We start from the raw sequence: 14914 nt of genomic DNA on the forward strand, positions 1-14914 counted from the left end.
ACATTTCCTTAAATTGAACTTCGTCTAGTCACTTGTGACCACCCATCACTGAGGTGAAGATCTGGTTGGTTTTCGCAATCTCTTCAGGGAATCCTCTCCCAAAAGCAGGGGTCGTATTGAAATGTGTATTGTGTATTGAAATGATGGAGCTATTCTGAGGCTGCTGCAAGAGTTCATGTAACTTCATCCTCTGCTTGTCTAAAGTCTTGCTTTGTCATCAGGAATGGGGAAAGGGCTTAATAAACTCCTCAGCAGGCCATTGTATGGCACCCTTGGAATCCTCTCAGAAGAGAAAATTTGTGCAGCACATCCCAAAAACTGCAGGTCAGTCATTCTTCAAATTTGCTTTTAGTGTAATTTTCAGAGAATCCTGGACACCTGCACCCCTAATGAATGAGATATGAGAGTCCTTTCCTGATATCCTATATTAAAATAGCAATATGAATTGTATCCTACCTGTGTCCAGCTCTGACAACCCGAGAAAGTCAGCTCTGCATGTACCTGGGAAGTACCCAGAACTTCAGAAATGCCAGCAAGCAATATGAGAGAGATTTTTGTGTTCAGTTGTGAGGTGCTGAACAAGGCACCAGCAAGCCTGACTTAGAATCCCTGCCTGTTTTCAGTAACTGCTCCCAAGTGGTACAGTTCCTCCACTGCCTGCAAGTTCAGCTGTTTCATTTCCAGGATGAAAAAACTCCCAGAAAGAGCCCCTAAAGTTGAGTGCTGAGAAGCTGCAGCATGGGGAAAACCAAAAATCATGTGATTTCAACAACTTCTGGATAACATATGTAAGTGTGCGTGGGGTGGGAAGCCACAAAGTGTTTCTTAGATGCTGCATTTAGCACAGCTCAGTGCTGAGCATGGAGCAGGCTGTAAGAATGGTAGTAGATGTAAAATGCTATTGGATAAGCGTGGAGGTAGGGATCACTCCAAGGCATATTTGATGCAAACGAAGCTCATTTGCTCCATAACATGATGGACAGAAATCAGGCCCAGGGCTGCCAAGCTAGATATATCATTGCTAGAGATCCAAAATAATGCCCATTTCCCACACTACAGGGTGAAATGTGTTTGAGGTGCTATTTCATATTGCCTATTTCATATGTCTTAACAGTTTTGCAGAAATTATCCACATACCTAGGAGAAGGTGTTGGAGTACTATATATATGCTAAGTCTGAGCTGAAATGCATTGGACCCAACACCCATCGGCCATGTACAAAGAGGTGCAAGATCAGAGGGACTGCAGAAATGGATGTACTTTATGAGCTCAGCCAGATTTAGCACGTGTGGGAGGACCACTTTTTCTCTCTCTAAGACTACACCTAAGATAATTTCAAATCTGGTTTTCTCTTTATTGTACAGTGCCTTGGTCAGGAAGGAGCCAAGGCTCATTGAGTATTAGGGAGGCCCTGTTGATTGTGGTGGAAGGCTGAAAACCACAGACACGTAGTGATTATACAGTCTGAAAAACAGGAAGGGGCAAAAGGGACAGAAATGCTTTCTTGGAGAGAATTTATTCTGCAATAAATGACAGATCACATTTCACAGATTTTGGTATTAGTGTTCTTTCTACTGTAATCCTAGCAATCTATATGATATCTTGGGGGAAACAGAATTTCTAATTAGAAGTTTCATGTGACAGAGCTTGCATACTAAAAAATAATGGCACTGGCTCAAGCACTGTTAGAAAGGCATGCACAGCAGAGTGAACACATCACTCTGTCCCACATAGGCCCAACTGCCACCGCTGTTGAGCAGAAGTGAAGTATTGTAGGATAAGAATCATACAGGGTAACTGCTATGGCTCAGGAGGAAATTCCCCTCTGTTCTGTGGTGACTGACATAAGGAGATGTGTTACAGGGAAGTTCGCAGAGGATGTGGCAGGTCCTTCTCATAAAGCCTTCCAAAAAGTGTCGCTGTTACGAGCGGTTTCGATGTGGCATGCTTGCTTTTCAAACGCCCATCACGTAGCACCTGGTGGAAAAGAGAAAGAATGACACTAATAGTCCTCTAACAGAGTGGCAATATTGCATAGCACAGAAAGAGTAGGCCATAGATGCTGAATATTTTGATGCAACACTTTTAAAAACAGTCATGAGAGTGAAAGAAAACAGAACTCCCTCTGGTACTGCCACAGCCTCCCCATTATAGCCTTCCCACATTTCCTTGGACCAAGAAGTCCTTAAACCCTCCTCCAAACCATCTTTGGAAAAAAGACCATTTTCTCTACCTCGTAAGAAGGTGAGAGTGAGAATAACTAGTTTGTTAGGGTCTCATTAGTTACTCATACAAGGCAACAAAGTTTATATACACATCTAGGACATATTTGATACATTTTTTGATTTGTAGGCCCCAAAACAATTTTCAGATGGAAATAGAAAATTTCAGGCTACTGACCATATGTAGCTTTTCTTAGTTACTTTTTACATATCAATTTGAAATCACTGTTCATCAGCTCTGAACACCTGTAACAACTTTTTTTGCCTCTGTCACAAAAGGTAAGCATGTATTTGTTAAGAAAACACAACATTTTGTTTTAAAATAAGACCATGATCATATCTTTAGCATACCAATACATTCTTTGATAAATATATTTTTACAGAAGTCCCATTCAAAAACAAGTATGCGGGGTGAACAATGTTTTTCAATTTCCTACCTTGTAAAAAAAATCACCCTTGTTTCCCCTAAAATTTTTCAGGTCTTTTTCACTGTCTTCATTGTCTCTTGAAAGCTGTTAAATACTTCTTCCAAATCAACTATGATTTCATCTAGCCTATTACATTAAAATAATATAAGGTTTTTGAATGAAAAAATGTTTTGGCAAAAATAAAAGATGAAGTTTCAAATAAAAAAATTAAATAAACCTTACAAACCCCTCTAAAATCTCTGAAAACATTCTTAATTGCACAGAATCTCTGCTCTTACATGTGATACTCCTAAGTAATTTTTCTCATTTGGACAATTTCTCAGAGTATTTTATTTCTTTTTCTCCTAAAATTCCCATCATCAGAAACCTGTAGAAAATAGCTCCTTGAAAGCTGTGGTTTATTGATTTGTGACCTGAAGTGGGAAGGCAGATTTGCTAAAGGAAGCACTGAAGAGATTTTCAGCTCCAGGACTGATATGTTCTCATCAGTAAGGATTGATTCAGTCCATCTGTTTAAATCTCTCCCCTTGGGTTACAGCTTGCAGAACCAAAGAAAGCAACTCTTGGATGGGACTTTGCTGCCAGATCAGTTTTCAGCACCACAGACTGAAAAACCTTGCAACAAAGATCTCTGGGGTGTCCCATTACCTCGAACTCCCCGGGGGCCAGCTGCACCCCGCTGTACAGCACTTCTGGGAAGACGTAGCTGGTGCCAAACGTGCCGCTGAGGGAGAACATCTCAAACTTGGTCTGAGCCGTCTCCACGGGCTGCCCACACGTGCTCAGGTTTGTGCTTGGGCACTTGAGCAGTGTGCAGATCTGCGGGGAGGAGGAGACAGGAAGGTAAAACACCACTAAGCTTTCAGCAGCCAAGCAACAGGTTTAATAGTTCCCAGGATGCAGTAATGGACAAATGTTTTTGAGTGGTTGGCATGTAGCCATACTCACCTCTAAAAATGCAATTACCTGCCAATGGTATTTTATGAGAGAACCATGAAGCCCATCAAATGCACCCAGGACATAAACTTCGTCTTTCCTCTTGTCTGACATCTGGTAGACCAGATGACAGCAAAGGTCTCCTTGGCAAACAGTGTAATTTCCAGCCTTGTTTCTGAGTTCACCGAAAGTGAACATATCCTTCCGGACAGCTCCCAAGAAAGTGTCGTTTTCTCCAGGAAATTTCTTGATGCTGGTGGCATGCAAACTCCAGTTGATGGCAGGAGGGTAGGTGGGAGAAAGACGGGGGTGAGTGCTCAGCTCTGCTAGCAGGAGACGTCCCTCCTCAGTGGCACTGTCATAGTGGTAGGCGGCAGGTCCTTCCGGCGTGAACAGCCCACTGCCTGCCGAGGACACCACCAGCCCTCTGTTAGCCAGCACCCAGAGCACGGCTTGGCAAGGGCACCAGTCGCCCTCCCACGCCACACTGGTATTGTTTTTCAGTGATACTCTATTTATTCAATACATTACTGAGAGTTTTGGAAGAATTTCAAAGCACAGAACAGCTAAAATACGCATCCTAGTGTTAAAACAGAGGTTCATTTAAAAACAAATCAGAAGTCTCAGAGCAGCATATTTGACAAAGAAGGCAGTCATGGGGGTAGTTATGTTTCACTGAAGAAAACACAGGGCTGTGGCCTAAACTCAGCTCAGTCTCTTTAGGGCAGGCAAAAATGTTCCTTTCTGGTTTTCACTTTGCTTCAGGGGAGGGTAACACATGCAACTATGTAAATTTTTCAGTTAAGAGAAAAAAAATAGGTAGTAAATATATATTCAGAGCAAAGCAAAACATAATATCTCTAAGTCTTCAGCAGCCACAAAAAAAAGGAGCATATTTTAGTCAGTATACAAGAGAAATCCTCCTTTTGGTTTTACATTATGATTAAAACATTTTTTCTCCATTTAACTGTCGATTGAATTTTAAACAGAAAATGCTGCCTCTAAATGAGACACTGAAACTTTAAGTGAAATTTTGTGATCTTTTTGAAATAAAATTTCACTTTTAAGTTATCAAAACTTATTACCAAGGGCTTTTTAATTTTACCTTTTTCAGAATATTCAACATTTTCTTACGTGAAGTTGTTTGTTACATTCAGCACCACATCACAAAGATCTTTAGTCCAGTTGAAACACTATTTTTCAGAGACTTCACTATGTCTAAAACATTTCTGCCTGCTTCTGAATCTGGGAACAATTTCCCTGTTCCTGAATGCAACTCACCTGTCATTGCCATGATGGTGTTGTGAGTATTTGCTGAAAGTAAATTAACACGCATGCCCATAGCCCAGGCAGAGTGAAACTCAACTGCAGTCAGAAAAGGCAGGACATTCATCCAAGCTGTTGGGAAGAGCACAGTGTCCACCTGCAGCTTGCTCACCAGGACCACGGCAGGCTCATAGAAGAGGATGTCAAAGCAAGTGAAAATGCCAAACTTCCCAAAAGGAGTCTCAAAGGTGACAGCTTCTGGTTCTTTTGGGTAATTAAACTGAGTTTCTCTTCTAAACAGATTGTACTGCAGGTGAAGAAAATGGCATATTAGAAACTGAAAATAAGGCAAGATTATGAACAGCTTCTGTGTCTGAGATAGGCTTTAATGCATAACTGGGAGTTGAGGTACCTGAGCTGGCTGGCTCAGCTGGTTTGCATCCATCCAGTTGACCCTCTCCCCCCAAAAAAGGGGTGGCTGTGCCCCATCTACCTCCTGGAAGCAATGCCCATCCAATATTAGCTGCTAAACTTCAAGATCCAAGACATCCCTTGCAAAGCACCGTCTAACTTGGTTAGGAACGTATCACGGAAAAGCTAACATTCACTGAGTATGGAAAATTCTGTCACTACTTCTTTACCATTTACTGTCATAAATGTAGCCCTCAGGTGTTTGGCAGCTGGCATGCACTCTGCAGCTGCAGTGCTCCTGGGAATAATTTGTCTGGCTGGTCAGGCAATTGCTTGGTTTTTCTTCTGGCCATAAGATCCCTTCATCAAATCATCCTGGAGTGGTTGTCACTTTATAAAAATGTAAAATTATTGTACAAACCATCCGAAATCGGTGCCGGAGAGCTGAAAAAAATCTTGATAATAAATTAGAGGTTGATGCTGAAACACCTCCCTACCTTGTGGTAACGAGCCACCAGTTTCCCCTGTGGGTCAAAGACAACATCTGTATTGTAGTGGTAGCGACCGTCACTGGGGCATTTGGGATCACTGGAGTTACAGGGCTTCTTGTCCCCAATATTTGCAACCACATAGATGGAGTTATTTCTGGCCATGCAGCTGAGTCGTTCCTGCACTGGTGCTGGACCAAATCTGTCGCATTTTTAGTGAAAGAAAAAAAAATCTTTTAGAAGTTTAAGTGCCCATGTAGAAGAAATGCATTCAAAATTACTATTCCATTAATAGCACATCCCCAGATGCTGAAAAAACAATAGATCATATCATAGTTTCTGTTCATTTTCTTCTCTGTTTATAGCATCATTTTAAATTGCCACTCTCTTTTATCTTTAAAAAATAGTCTCCCTGTGTTCTTCTTTCCTGTACCCTTTACAATGTTATTTTCTGTGTGGACAGAATTCCCAGCTAACTTGCATACAAAGATGTGGAGAGCTTCATAAAGCAAAGAGGAGAATAAATCAGTGCAGAGACATAAATCTTAAATAGCTTAAAAACAAATTATCAAGCACCTCTAAGCCCTGATTCAGAAGAGGATTTTAGCCTTTTAAAATAATCTTTGTCTGTAAGCCTTTATTAAAAAGCATTTTATAGAACCGAGGACTCCTGAAATCTAGCTTCATAAGGCCTCAGAAGAGAACAAAAAAGCTTAGCTTAGACATGAACTTGGTCTTTTTGGTGTCCCCAGCTGACACACATTGGGACCACCCCTGTGTGTAACACAGGAGACTGTGCAAGTGGCTGGATTTCCAAAAGACATTTCTTTCAGATCTAGATTAATATTTTGTGCATTTTGGTTTAGAAATCACTCAGACACCTGAACTGAGGACTGAATCAGCTTGTCTGATCTATGCATCTAACATGATAATAAATTAGCTTATACTTACAGAAGGCTTTCACAAGTGATTTGAATTGATAAAGTTGTGCATGTTTTTAAAATAATTATTTTGCCCAAAATGTCCTCATTTTTGTCCTTTTGCGAGTAAAGCTGTCTCAATGCTTTTTACCTGACATATTCCCATCACCATTTAATTAAGAACTGTTTTTGATGCATCTCATTTCTACAGTACTTGTGATTTTTTATAGATTAAAGAATTAGCAGTTCTCAGTCATTTAGTGTGAGCTGCTCAAGACTCCAGGAGATAATAGTTTGAAATCACATAAAGCACTGCAGAAGGAATCACCTTGAGGGGTCAGTGCAGGGAATCCAATTCACCACCGGATCAGGGATATCCTCCAGGTAAGGGTAGATGGATTCTCTTGTGAATCGCCAGCCGTAGATGCCATCTTCAGGAGTCACAATGATGTGGGCACCCTGTCACAACAGGCTCCGTTAAAAGGACACCCATCAACAGACAACCAGGAGGGTCAGCAGGAGCAGAAAAACACTGATGGACAACCCTCACGGCACCCCCATACCTTCTGGGCAGCTTCCTTGATGGCCCTTTCCAAGACATCCATGTTTTTGTTCATCAGGGCCAAAGCATCATCGGGGGAAATGGGCTCCTCGGTGGGATCAGGCAGGATGACGGCATGCTCGTAGACGGCTGCGATGAAGGTGTCAGAGGCAAGGGCCTGAAGGGCTGTGAGTGCAAGCACCACAGCAGGCAGGAGAGCCTGGGAAGGGAGCATGGCTGGAACCTCCCAGCTCCTGGATCAGCATGGGGAATATAAACCAGATGGAAAGAGGAGGAGTAAAAACTAATGTTTGTCTTGGAAATTATCTTCCGTTGCATAATATGAGAAGGTACAGTATATTTCTGCCAAAAATCAAAGAAACCTTTCTTGGAATTTGATCTTGTTTCCAGTATGAAATACTTTAAATAAAAGGAGAGCAAAAGGCTAAGAGAGCTTGTCAGAAACAATGTTAATCTACAAGGAGCTCCAATGGAAGGAGCACTTACTTCATTTACACATCCCTCTCCAAGCTTTTAAACCCATCTTGGGGCAAACCCAGACTCCCCTGGTTAGGACACACTACTCCATATCACCTTAGTGCACATGGCTGCCATCAGTGAAAACTTCAGCCAGTGCTGAAGGCAGACCACCTGTGAAGACCCTCTAGCTTCAGAGTGCAGATAGTTCAGCAATGCTTATGAGACACGTGATCCTGCCATACCTCCTGCTTTTGGCCAATGGCTTATTATAGTTGGAGTGGGTGCCTTGAGAGTGTCCTCCCCCCTGGGCTCACACTGCAATATAAAATATCCCTTGAACTGTGCTGACCTCTCTGCCTAGATCTAAGAGACTTGCTTGTTTTGTGAGAAGAATTCAACAATAGATTTTTTTTTTATGATTGTCCTTTCAAAGGGATGTTTCTGCAGAATAAGCAATTTGAAATTACTCATGGAAAGCAGGTTTTTTTTTCCTCATGGAAATCAATTTCTAGCATAGTGTTTCGTAAATAGAATATAACTACTATAGTTTCAGATGATCCCTAGAAAAACCTTAGTTAGAACCTGTGGTATATCCATGAGGGTAAAGGAACATAACCTGACTCATCATTTACCACTTAGCAAGAAATCAAAAAACCTTTCTTTACCCTCATAAAATCTTCCTCTTCACTATGTAGTGTCACCCAAAAGACTGATTCTCTCCATCAGCATCAAGGCCTCCTCAGGAGAAGCCAACACTTCATCAGTTCTATGATTCTGAAATGTCATTGTGCTCATAGACAGCTGCAACATAGGTGTCCACGGCACAGGCCCCCAGAGCAGACAGCACCAAAAGCACAGCAGAGGCACAAGTTTTAGGAAGGCCCATGTCTGGAGCCTGGAAGTCACCCAAGAGGAGGCCTCAGGCAGGCAAAGGCTTTAAAAAGAGGAAGTCTTGCACAAAACCTGGGAATTCCCCAGGCTGGCTGAAAGCTGACACCTGGAGGAGATGCAATCTCCTGTCTGGAAAGACTCAATATTAAAGGCAAGAGAGCTGCCAGCATTGAGCAACTCTGCCTTACAGCAACAGCAGGGAAATCACTGAGAAGTCACCACTGTGCTGCAGCTGAAGAAACATGTTATTTACCAGATATACAAAAAAATCAGGCATAGCATTGCTGTAATAACACAGCTCAAGGCAAGCCTGGGTCACAGCAAGGAAACAAGTTTGGGAAATTGCAGCAGAGACCAGCACAGACACATTCCTGCCCAAACTCAAGGGCATGAGGTACAGGCACGACTGGGGGAGGAGGTGGCCAGCCCCCAGCATGGGTAATACCTATGCCACCCCAGCTCAGCACAGCTCAGACTTGCAGGGAATTTGGGTACTGCTGCACATCCTGGGGGAGATGCTGGGCAGGCTGGTTGTCCGAGCAAAACCATCAGCACACCCACCACTCAATAACCAAGCTCTGAAGATCTCTGGTCCCCAAAGGCATAGGAAGACCATCATGAATAGGAGCTACAATTTCTAGATTTTGCCTATTGCACTGTGCTTTCTTAGATCACTCCAGCTACAGCTGCACGTTCACAAAAATCACTTGTATCTGGTTGCCCAAGTTTCTTACCTTCTTTGGTTCTGATTCAGCAGTCAGAACCAAACTAAACGGGTTTTTGCTGCACTGCCCTCAAAGAAGTGTTCATTGTTATCGGTGGCCTTGTCTTTATACAGAGTGAGTTGGTATGTGGGTAATGGGTGGACTTGCATAGGATTGCTTTCTGTACGCTTGACTCACTTCTCACAATAACATATTTCACAATGGTAAGTGTTATGCAATCTCTGTAGCAAAAAGAATTTAGTGTCATTATAGCTTCTGCCGGTCTTCTGTAGGAACACACTCAACATACAAATACACCTTAACCAAACCACAATGGCCTTGAACTAAATCCTGGATTCAAGATACTCACCAGATTCAGGGTTGGGATCCTACAGTACCTGCACACATATTCCATTATCCAGAAGACCGGCATCAGCAGTGAACAAAGCCGAAGAAGCCACCTCTCAGCTCTGAAAAACCTGCTGAATCCTTTCTGCAAGATGAGACCTTCCTGGGTGACATAACTTCCCTTAAATCCAGATCCTTTCCCCGGGTGCCCTGAGAACAAGTACAGTGTCTGCACTGAGTTTGTACGCATGGGAAGAGGACCACACTGGATAATCCCTTGCTGGACTGAGATCAGTCTGTGGTCACCCAGTAACTGACTCCAGCAGTGAACAAAGTTTTAAGACAATGTGGCCTTAGAAGCAATAATAATGAGCTCCATTGAGTCAGAGAACATTGCCTGGAGCTTATGATAAACATGTAATTAGGTGAGACATGACACTGTGTTATGTCACATGTGAGTATCTATTTACATATGGAAACAAAAAAGGTCATATGATGCACAGCAGTGATAATCAGTGCTGGAGTTTGGAGAGTATTTGCACTCCCAGTGTCTCACCAGCTCCAGAACAGAAGTACATGGGATTGAGGACCTTGAGAGCATAAAAAACTTTGATGGGTAAAAATCTGGCTAGACAACACTAAGTTAGATGGAAGCATTGATCTACTTGAGGGTAGGAAGGGTCTACAGAGAGACCTGGACAGACTCGAGCGAAGGACTAAGGACAGCTGCAGGAGGTTCAAGAAGGTGAAGTGCTGGGTCCTGCACTTGGGTCACAGCAACTGGGGGAGGAGTGGCTCAAGAGGTGTTTGACAGAAAGGGTCTTAGGAGCGCTGGCAGCTGGCTCAATATGAGGCAGCAGTGTGCCCAGGTGGCCAAGAAGGTCAGTTGCACCTGGGCCTGTATCAAGAGCAGTGTGGCCAGCAGGACTAGGGAAGTGATCATCCACTATACTCAGCACTGGTGAGGCTGCACCTTGAATACTGTGTTCTGTTCTGGGACTCTAACAAGGGCATTGAGGTGCTGGAGCCTGTCCAGAGAAGATCGACAAGGCTTGTGAAAGATCTAGAAAACATGTATTAGGAGGAACAGCTGAGGGAGCTGGGTTTCTTTATTCTGGAGAAGAGGACGCTCAGGGGGGACCTCATCACTCTCTACAATTCCTTGAGAGAAGTTTGCACTAAGGTGAGGGCTGGTTTCTCCTGATGTGCCAGCAGTGAGAGGTCCAGAGGGCATGGCCTTAAATTGGGACAGAGGAGATTCAGATTAAATATCAGAAAATTTTTTCACTGTTCAGGTGGTCAGGCATTGGAATAGGTTGCTGTCCTGGGGTGATGTTATGAAGCCGCTTTATTCCTTAACCGTCCGCTCAATGCCCAAGGACGCTGCGCAGGACCGAGTGCGGGGCGGTTGAACGGCTCAGCCCAAGGGCTCAGGGGCTCTGGGGCTGGGCAGGGCTCAGGAGGGAGTGTGCCGGGAGCGCTGTGCTGCTCTTTGGGTTTCCTTTGTGTTCCAGCTAGCTGTAAAAAGGTTCTGTTGTTTTTTTCTTGTTCTTTTTTCCCTTCCCTTCCCCTTCCCTCACTGCCTCCCTTCCCTCCTCGCCAGTCCAGGGAGCCTGCAGGTGGCCCTGGCGGGCCTGTGGGGTGGCCCCAGCTGGTCTGAGCCCATGTGTCTGTTCCTCTCCAGGAATTTGTTGTATTTTGAGGTTTTTTCTATCCCGTTCTACCCTGTTTTGTTTGTGTGCTAATAAACAGTTTGGTTTCTTTTTCCCACTTTCGCTTCTTGTGACCCATTTGTCTCATTGATGGAGGAAAAGGGGAGGCCCTTTTCCCTTCAGAGGAGACACTCACTCCGGAGTGTTTCCTCCTGAAGTTTTGTCTCAAAACCCAAGACAGTTGTGCAGGGAGGTGGTGGGGCCCCAGAGATGTTTAAGAGGGGTCTGGATCTGCCACTGTGTGATGGCTTAGTGGTTTAGGGGTTACAGCGGCAATGCCAAGTTTACAGTTGGACTGGATGATCTCAAAGGGCTCTTCCAACCCAGAAGATTCTATGATTCTATGGTGAAACAAGGAATGGTAGCACTGTGGGGAGAAGGAAGGAGAAATTAGACTAACAGAGGTCTCTGACCACTCTTAAGGACGCAGTCACAGAACACGCACATCTTTATACACTGATGTGCTGAAAGAAGGTCACTATGGTCCAGCAGCAGGAAAAGAACATAGGTCACTGGGGAGAAGATGAAGCAAAAATGTGAACAGTGCTGTCTCACCAGGACTAGCTGGTCTGAAATAGAATTCTAAACCACCTAATCCCTACAGCAAACTCATCGGCAGGGCAGCACCACCCAGCATGAACAGGAAGGAGCGAAGGGCAAGGCTTATTTCACATACATTGGTGTTACGTAACTAGAAAGAAAAGAGAAGATGGGAGGGAGGAGCTGCTATGAGATACCAGGTCAGTCAGTGGCTTGTTTACTGGTTGCAGTAACAATTCCATCACTGAATAGCAACTAGTGCAGTCAGGAGGTGTCATCAAGCTGTTTTTCAGAAGTGACAACCAGAATAATTTGAGGTTTCAATTCCAAGTTTTGTTTCAACAGAGGTTTTATATGAATAATGATTCAAATCATGTTCTCATCAAAAAGTGGTGGCACATTTTGTTTCAGGAGGGCTCTTTGACTGGAGTCATCATTCAGCTTCCATGATGCTTCCATGATGTGTTGCCATTTCCTATATGCACCAATGGCATAAAGGATATAAAACCAAAGCAACACAGATAGGGAAAAAAAGGTCTAATTGTGGTAAAAGAGCAGACTGGCATAGGTAAGCACAAGTCATATTCCAGAGATAAAGAAATATTGAGCATGTGTATAGACCTGCCACACATCACATCTTTCACTATTTTATTTACTGGTCCCATAATAATCTGCAATGAAAAAATATGCAATGCTGTTTTAATAGGAATGTATACTCTGGACTGCAATTCAGGTTTTCTGAGGGTTGGAAAAATGAAAATCCAGAAAACAGAAAAACAACTGCTGTTTTGAATTACTAAAATATTAGAAATCTTTTGATATAGAAATAGATTCTTCTCAACAAATGGTAGTAAGAAAATAATATTGCTGCATTATTACAAAACCAAACACATTGATGAGTTTTTATATCTAGAAATGAGAAACATAATTGGAATTGGTGTTGTAGATGATGCTGTATCTCATTTGGACATAAGATTAACAGTGTAGAGCTTCAGTTATGAAAATATCATGGGGAGGTATGTTGGTTGTGGGTCTTGTTTCAGATGATCCCTTTCATACCACTGTCCAAAAAGCATCACAGTAATGACTAATTCCGTAGGGGTTTTTCTTACTAGTCAAGCATCCATCATTCAGGACCTGATTGAAAAAGGTGAAAGAAGGATTTTATTAGAGGAGTACCCATATGAACACACTAAGAGCTCAGAAAAATAGACAAAACAGGAAGAAGGTACTTCAGACCGTATCTTTTACTGAAACTAGTGATTTCATTAAAATAATTTAATAGGTCTGATTAATCACTATGAGCAAGTTCACTTTGGCTGCTTTGAGACAGTTTACTCCACTGCTATCCTGCAGAGGACCTAGCATGACAGAGCTCAAGGATGTCTTAAAAAATGTCTTTATTTTAGTATCTTCATATTCCTCAATTCCTGTGCTATGTGTCAGTATGTGCAGCTTGCTTCTGAGTTTCTTTAGACCAAAGAAATTGCATTAGCATCCCACTGTACCTAGATGTCATACACTCAACACCCCAGCAACAGAACTGTCCCTTGAGTTAATCCCAGTGTCTCTCCCAGTCATTTCTGTTTAGCCGTGCATCACTTTCCAACAGCCTTCCACCAGAAAATATTAATCTGGACAGAATTTTTCCTCTGAAATAAGGCATGGAAGTACCTCATTGCCTGGCTCTTGCTAGCCTGAAGCAAAAGAGCAGGCTATTTCACCTGGTGCAGTAGCATGCCTGCTCCTCTGCACACCCTTCCTGTCCCCAGGAACATGCTCTGCTCACTTTTAATCTTCAATTCATTTCAAATCCATTTCTGGCTGAGACATTTTCCATTTTTTGACTTCCTTGTATTTGCAGTATTCTCATTTGGAAAAGGCTATCTGAGCAGCAGGAAGCAGAACAGGCTGGCTGCTTTCAGCTACAGCAGACTGTCACTGGAGAGCTGATTCAGAAAAGACAGACCTGCGGATGAATGCAGATACCACAGTGGTCTCTCACAGAGTACTGCTGACTGAGAGTTTCAACCATTCGAACATTGATTTCTATCAATGGTGATGTTCACCCCAAAGTACTTCTCCACACACATTACTAGATACAGCATGCTCAGTCAGTACAATGAATACAAGCCTTTTAAAGGCTGCACTAGAGCTTTCAGTGACACTTGAACTAATGGAGCTTGGAAACCTTCCTCCCTCCCTCTCTGCCTCACTTTTTTACCAAATCAAACATAGGTTGAATCACATCAACACACAGTCAGTGGTTGATATCGGCGTGCAGGAAAAGTAGCAAATGCTGCCTGGTTTAGCACTAGTGAGGACACCAGCCAGAAAGGTGACTGCCCTGCCAGGGCTGAGCAGAAATAGTTACAGACGCAGTTCTAGGGGAATGCTCCACAAAATCCGAGTCCCACTGCTGGGACAAGGTGCAGGGGAGTTGTCCCTGTTTGCCTCTGCACCAGCAAGCACCGCTGCCTCCTTCCTGCAGAGCTGGGAGCTCGCCTAGTGTAGTGGTTTGGTCCAAAATACTCATTACTGTTTATCTGCTGTGAGATAAGAATCAGGAGAATGCGGGCAACGATCTCGCTCCCTCTCGCAGGTTCTATCAGATCCCAGAGGAAGCTGTAAGCACCCCTTAGCAAGGACATCCCTTCCGGGACTATGCTTGCTAACCTATGACACCCAGGAACAAGGAACTGACACCAGTCCACCAAACAAATCCACTGAACAAACTGAAGAAAACTGCCCTGGGCCGGGTTATACGCGCCTGTGGACAATGTAAGGGGAAACTTATCTAGAGCTCCGCCTACTTTCCACCCCTCTCTCCTCCCACTCCACTCTTCCCACGCCTGTACTGCACCTGCCCCCATCCCTGCTACTGCCTGAAGGTGGGGGTTACCTGAGCACTTACTCTGTGAAACAGGATGCGATTTGGTGCTAAATGAGCTCAGCTGCAGAGGGAGTCTGGCGTCAGAGTGCGGTCCTGCTTCTTGTCTTGTGCTTAGGGGGAGCGTGAGGAAGAGCG

The 14914-nt window shown here is 43.6% G+C and overlaps 1 protein-coding gene and 1 long non-coding RNA gene across 4 annotated transcripts in view; both read right to left on the reverse strand.

Annotated features, from left to right (window-relative positions):
- Positions 1-1496: 1496 nt before the first annotated feature.
- Positions 1497-14914, reverse strand: part of LOC103619321 (pantetheinase) — a 23650-nt gene continuing 10232 nt past the window's right edge. The window contains exons 1-8 of one of the 3 annotated variants that reach the window (XM_017739536.1): positions 9657-9816; positions 7234-7465; positions 6999-7129; positions 5760-5952; positions 4867-5158; positions 3616-3989; positions 3298-3468; positions 1497-1976 (exon numbers count right to left, since the gene is read on the reverse strand). In XM_017739536.1, coding sequence (XP_017595025.1) covers positions 1857-1976; positions 3298-3468; positions 3616-3989; positions 4867-5158; positions 5760-5952; positions 6999-7129; positions 7234-7446 — 1494 coding nt within the window. In that variant the 5' untranslated portion in view covers positions 7447-7465; positions 9657-9816 and the 3' untranslated portion in view covers positions 1497-1856. Of the gene's footprint in view, positions 1977-3297; positions 3469-3615; positions 3990-4866; positions 5159-5759; positions 5953-6998; positions 7130-7233; positions 7466-9316; positions 9415-9656; positions 9817-14914 lie in introns of those variants that run through there. The other 2 variants (XM_008637838.2, XM_017739535.1) reach the window with 2 other exon arrangements.
- On the reverse strand, positions 12503-14908 carry LOC108448001. Its single transcript, XR_001863754.1, has 2 exons — positions 14801-14908; positions 12503-13023 (listed from the first exon to the last, which is right to left on the reverse strand). It is a non-coding gene; the product is annotated as an uncharacterized LOC108448001 (long non-coding RNA).

This window comes from Corvus brachyrhynchos, unplaced genomic scaffold, assembly GCF_000691975.1.
Source record: "Corvus brachyrhynchos isolate BGI_N302 unplaced genomic scaffold, ASM69197v1 scaffold14, whole genome shotgun sequence".
Classification (NCBI taxonomy): Eukaryota; Metazoa; Chordata; class Aves; order Passeriformes; family Corvidae; genus Corvus; species Corvus brachyrhynchos.